Source organism: Cygnus atratus, unplaced genomic scaffold (genome assembly GCF_013377495.2).
Source record: "Cygnus atratus isolate AKBS03 ecotype Queensland, Australia unplaced genomic scaffold, CAtr_DNAZoo_HiC_assembly HiC_scaffold_349, whole genome shotgun sequence".
Classification (NCBI taxonomy): domain Eukaryota; kingdom Metazoa; phylum Chordata; class Aves; order Anseriformes; family Anatidae; genus Cygnus; species Cygnus atratus.
The window spans coordinates 1-5,000 of NW_026109942.1; the positions used below are offsets into that span (position 1 = coordinate 1).

The 5,000-nt window shown below is 58.7% G+C and overlaps 2 protein-coding genes across 2 annotated transcripts; both read right to left on the minus strand.

Annotated features, from left to right (window-relative positions):
* Nucleotides 1–139: 139 nt before the first annotated feature.
* On the minus strand, nt 140–1,562 carry LOC118254555 (H/ACA ribonucleoprotein complex subunit 2-like protein). Its single transcript, XM_035559872.2, has 4 exons — nt 1,375–1,562; nt 1,187–1,256; nt 1,014–1,119; nt 140–363 (listed from the first exon to the last, which is right to left on the minus strand). The coding sequence occupies exons 1-4, from the start codon at nt 1,514–1,516 to the stop codon at nt 238–240; spliced, it is 444 nt and encodes a 147-aa protein (XP_035415765.1). The 5' UTR covers nt 1,517–1,562; the 3' UTR covers nt 140–237.
* Nucleotides 1,563–2,110: 548 nt separating this feature from the next.
* LOC118254410 (bromodomain-containing protein 8-like) lies at nt 2,111–4,810 on the minus strand (the record flags this gene model as incomplete). The annotated part of the gene is made up of 4 exons (XM_050716791.1): nt 2,111–2,345; nt 3,341–3,409; nt 3,832–3,918; nt 4,668–4,810. Coding segments are annotated over 4 exons (534 nt in total), but the record flags the coding sequence as incomplete, so codon positions are not given.
* Between the last annotated feature and the right edge of the window lie 190 nt (nt 4,811–5,000).

Genomic DNA, 5,000 nt, shown 5'->3' on the forward strand with positions numbered 1-5,000 from the left:
CAGCCCCGGGGCGCTGCCGGCGGGATGGGGCCTCCCTCACCACCCCGAACAGAATGCTCTGACACTTCCCCCCCTCAACCGAGGTGACTCTGCCCCCCCCCCCCCCCCCCAAAAAAAAAGCACTCGGACAGCTCGTACAAACCCCCCCCCACGTTTATTCACCCCCTGCCCGCGTCCCTCAGCAGAGTCCTGCTGTCACGGCCCATCCCGTCCCCCCCCCCCCCCCCCCCCCGTGGGTCAGAGCGGCATGGGCAGCGCCTCCACGTCCTCCAGGCACTCATCGTAGGCCTCCTGGTACTCCTCGTGGGGCTTGATCAGGATGACACACGTGGGGCGCTTCGAGCCGGCCGCAGCTCCCAGGTCCTGCAGGGGCAGAGCGGGGCTGTGGGGTGTCGGGCAGCCTGCTGGGAGGGAGCCCCAGCACACCCCGACACCCCCCACCGGGACACAGGGAAGGCGCCCTGCCATCCCCCAAACACCCAAGCACTCTTTGCGTGGGCTGGGCGCAAGAACCCTTCTCCCAGCTCATCTCTTCTAGCCCAACCGCTGCGCCGATGCATGCTGTGAATGCCTGGCACCTGCCTCACGGACCCTGTTCCTTGCGCATAGCAGGGGAGCCCCAAAGCCCCTGCCCACCACTAAGTTCTAGTCTGAGCAGAGACGGACATCTTGCCGCTGCCACACCTCGGCCATCGTCTCATTTCCAGGAACATCCAGGTCCCAACTCAGAACTAAAAGGAAAAAAACCATCCCAGCTCTGTTCCAGAGAGCTCCGGTGCTGCTGCGGGAGCTCTACCAGGACAAAGGCTCCTGCAGCGAGAGCCTCCTACACCTGAGCTGTCAGCGTCTGTTCCTCTTGTGTCTGGCATGGCACAAGCACTGGGTGCTTCGCTCACACACCACAGCGGAGCCTCCCCAGGACAGTTCCTGCCAAGGCTCGGGCCGGCTGCAGCCCACCAGGCTTGGTGTCGCAGGGGTGGGTCCCTCCGGGCTGCGCAGCCACCTGCCCTTACCGATTTGGAGGGGACGTACGCATACGGGAGGTTCCTGTCCTCGCACATGATGGGGATGTGGCAGTACACATCGATGGGCAGCGTGTCGCCGGCCAGCACCGCGATCCTGCAGGGGAAAACACGCGTCAGCGGCCGGCGCTGCACCAGGGCGGCGGGGCCGGGGCTCCACTTACCCCTTCTCGCCCTTGTTGATGAACTTCTGCACCTCCTTCACGCCGCGGCGGATCTGCTTCTGCTTGGCCGCTGCAAGAGAGGCGCGGCGTCAGGGGGCCGCCCGGCCCGGTCCCGGTCCCGGTCACAGGCCCCAGGCCCCGGCCCAGGCCCCGGCCCCCCCCGGTCCCTGTCCCAGCCCCGGCCGGACCTTTCCTAATGCACTTGTAGAGCTTCCGCGTCAGCTTGCGGGAGGCGAGCGGCTGCGCGATGGGGTTGAGGTGCCCGAGCTGCTCCCGGTACGACAGCTCCGGGGCCGCCTCCGCCGCCTCCGCCTCCTTCTCACGCGCCATGGCCGCGCGCTGCCGGCGGCCGCTTCCGCTTCCGGGGCACGTGCGGCCCGGCGGCCGCCGGTTGCGCGGCAGCCAATGGGAGCCCGCCCTGGCTGAGCCCGCCCACCGCCCCGGCCAATGGCGAGCGGCGCCCGGCCCCCAGTGAGACCAGTGCGCCCAGTGGTCCCAGTACTGCTGGAGCTCCCAGTGCCTCCGGTGTTCCCGGGGCAGGGCCCCCAAGGGTCCCCAGTGCGCCCCCAGTGCTCCCAGTACCGCCCAAGTTCCCCCAGTGCTCCCTGTGCATCCAGTGCCACCAGTACTCCTAGAGCTCCCAGTGCTCCCAGTGCTCCTCGGGGCAGAGCTCCCAGTGTCCCCAGTGATCCCACTGCCGCCCAGTCCCCACAGTGCTCCCCCAGTGCTCCCAGTGCTTCCCCAGTTCCCCCAGTGCTCCCGGTGCTCCTCAGGGCACGGCCCCCAGTGTCCCCAGTGCTCCCAGTGCTCTCACAGTGGCCCCAGTGCTCCCAGCACCTCCAGTGCTCCTAGTGCTCCCTCAGTGCTCCCAGCACCCCCTGTGCTCCCAGCGTCCCCAGTGCTCCCAGTGCCCCCAGCGCCCCGTCACCTCCTGCCCAGCCGCAGCCTGTCCTCCGAGCACAGGAGGGCTTCACCCAGCATCTGCATCTGCTCCAGCACCTCCCGCTGCATCTCCAGGGCCATGCGGTGCACGTGGTGGTTGCAGCTGTTGTACATCACCGCGTTCTGGAACATGAGCATCAGGCTGCACTGGAACTGGGCCATGGACTGGATGTGCCCCTTGGACAGGCTTCGCTTTATGCTGGTTAAATCCATGGGCCTACGAAAAATAGCACAGCAGGAAAATTAAATGGCAGGCCAGAGTCAGGCTCTGCACGAACGTGCTTGTCCTCATTTCAGCGTGGCCCTGAAAGCACGGCTACTTTCAATCAATATTATTGCTCGGGACAAAGACGGGGAACGAGAAATGTTCTTCTAAGGCAGACAAAAGTAAGTTCAGCCAACCTGACACTTGCCACCCAACCAACTTGGCAGGCCATTAGCAGTTGCTTCTAAAAAAATATGAAGTTATGCTCCAGAGAAGGCAAGCAGAGCGCTTCTAGTAATTAGTCTTCCTGAAGTCAGCCCAGGTCTGAGTGGAGAAAGAAAAGTTACTAAAATAGGTATCTATTAAAGCCCCTTAAAATCAAATGGTGCCACTAGCAAAAATAGCAGTGCTGATAAGGGGAACATGAAGGAGAATAAATATTACTTCCCTTATTTTGACAGAATGAGAAAATGAATGGCTGCAGAGAGGACAACTGTGACCAGAATAGAATATGATTCAGCTCTGAAAAATGCCCTTAATCTATCTGGGAAATATTCTTATGACCCACTTCTCCACTGAGAGTAAAACATCTGGGGAACGAGCACTGGATGAAGGGAGGACATTAACAGAGGCACATGCTTCCAATGTGGAGATAACAGACTGCTGGGCTGCAGAGCCTGAATCCCCCAAGCTCAGGCAGGGAGGGGTTACAGCTGCAGACAGACGGTCTCTGCAAGGCCAGCAAAGGGCAGGCACAATGCATATCAGCCCCACAGGCACTGCCATTTCCAGGTCCTGATCACCCGGAGGGAGTTTTAATAAAATAAGTCAGTGGGAGAAGGTGATGACAGCCGAACTCTGCGGAACAGGAGGAAGGAGACAGTCCCAGTGGTGCTTTGGAAACCAGAGGCTGACCTCAACCCGTCTTTCCTGTTCCGAGTGCTGGGTGCCAGAGAAGACAGAAACAGAGAGAAATCAAGCAGTGAACAGCTCTTCCACAAACTCACCTCTTCACCACATCCCTGTATCCCGGGGCTTGTTTCTCTGACACTGCCTTCAGGAATGGGCCGCTGTATCTACAAGGACAAGCACAAATGACCTCTGCCTGCTTCCGAGCAGGGGGCCAAAGACAACACCGCAGCACGGCTACTGCTGGCCTCTCCCTGCTTGCCACAAGGGGCACAGCCTGTTAGCGACTCCCCGTGCTGGGCGGCTGGCACAGCCAGGCAGGGGAGGAGGCTGAGCCCTTGCTGAAGCTGGCCCTGCCAGCTGTGTAGGAAGCAACATTTGGGCTTTGGCACATTCTGCAGAGGAAATAAATATGCAGTGTTCTCTCCGTTTTTACAGCGCCCAGCTGTTCTTCCTGCGAGGACAGCCAGAAGCAAAGCCACGGAGAGACGTGCCCGCCTGGGGTGGCTGTCATGGAGGGAGCACAAGGCCCGTTGACACGGGAGGTGGCACTCAGGACAATGCTAATCCAACCCCGTGCCCCACGTACCTGTGACTGGCTATCATCTTCCAGATGGACAGGACGGTTCTTTTGAAGTGCGAATGCTGCATGGGGTTATCCCAACTCAGCTGCATCCTGCGGAAGGAATGTAGTGCCAGATCACCGTGCTCGAGCCAAAGGAGGAGGCAGCACTTCTGTTAGCACCTACCACATCCAGGTGGGTACAGCCCAGAGATCCTTTTCTGTAGCTACACAAAGCCTCTCAGGGTGACATGGCAGAAGCGTTCTGCATCTGAACGCACAGCCAACCATCAACCATGCAGGAAGATGCAGCGTGACAGGCAGCTGGCTGACAAGGGCTGAGCTGAGCTGACCAGCATGATCAAGTCAGACAGAAAAGCTCACACTACTCTGACATTTAGAACTTTACTAAGGTGTTTTTCTATTCAGATTCCTATCCCATTAAACCACGGTATTCCTTCGAAAGGCAGCCCAGGTAATTGCACACGTGGCAGAGCCTACCCATGACTGACACACCTGCCCTTGCCTCAAGGGCAATGGCAATACCTCTCTTAGGAGACGGACTGGACACTGCCTGATAAAGTCTGATGCCCACCCAGCTCATGGCAGACTTAGCTGCCTTGAAGACACATGAATTTTCTATTTAACCTCTCATTAATCACTACTCTTCTTACTTATGTACAGGATCAATGCCTAAAATGCTGGCAGACCCACAGAAATAGCACAAGTTACGTCCTTCCCTCCTGGTCTCCTTGGACACAGAACCTTCCTGGAGGTGACCTGTGCCATACGCTTGTTCTTACGTGAGACAAGGAAAACAACTGTTCTGCTTTACTTGCGAGAGAGCAGACTGAACCACTTACAGCTGCATGTTGGCAGGACTTGTGGCGCGCAGCACGGGGTCTGCAGAGGTGCCATCACTATCATCTTGGTCCTGGGCCTGATGAATCTCCTGTGCACGTGGCTCACCTAAAGCTTGATCTCCAGGTGCCTCTTGAGTCTTGGCCTGAAGAGCAGAGAGGAAAATGGAGATATGGCTAAAATGGCAGCCCATCACCTGATTCCTTCACACAGAAACCAGCCTGCTGCACATCCCCTGACTGCATCCAGTCCCAAATGGGAGCTAGTTCTCTCTGTATTACTCTGGAGGATGATGTTTGACCTTATTCAGATCTTCATTGTGCTGGCCAGGGCTC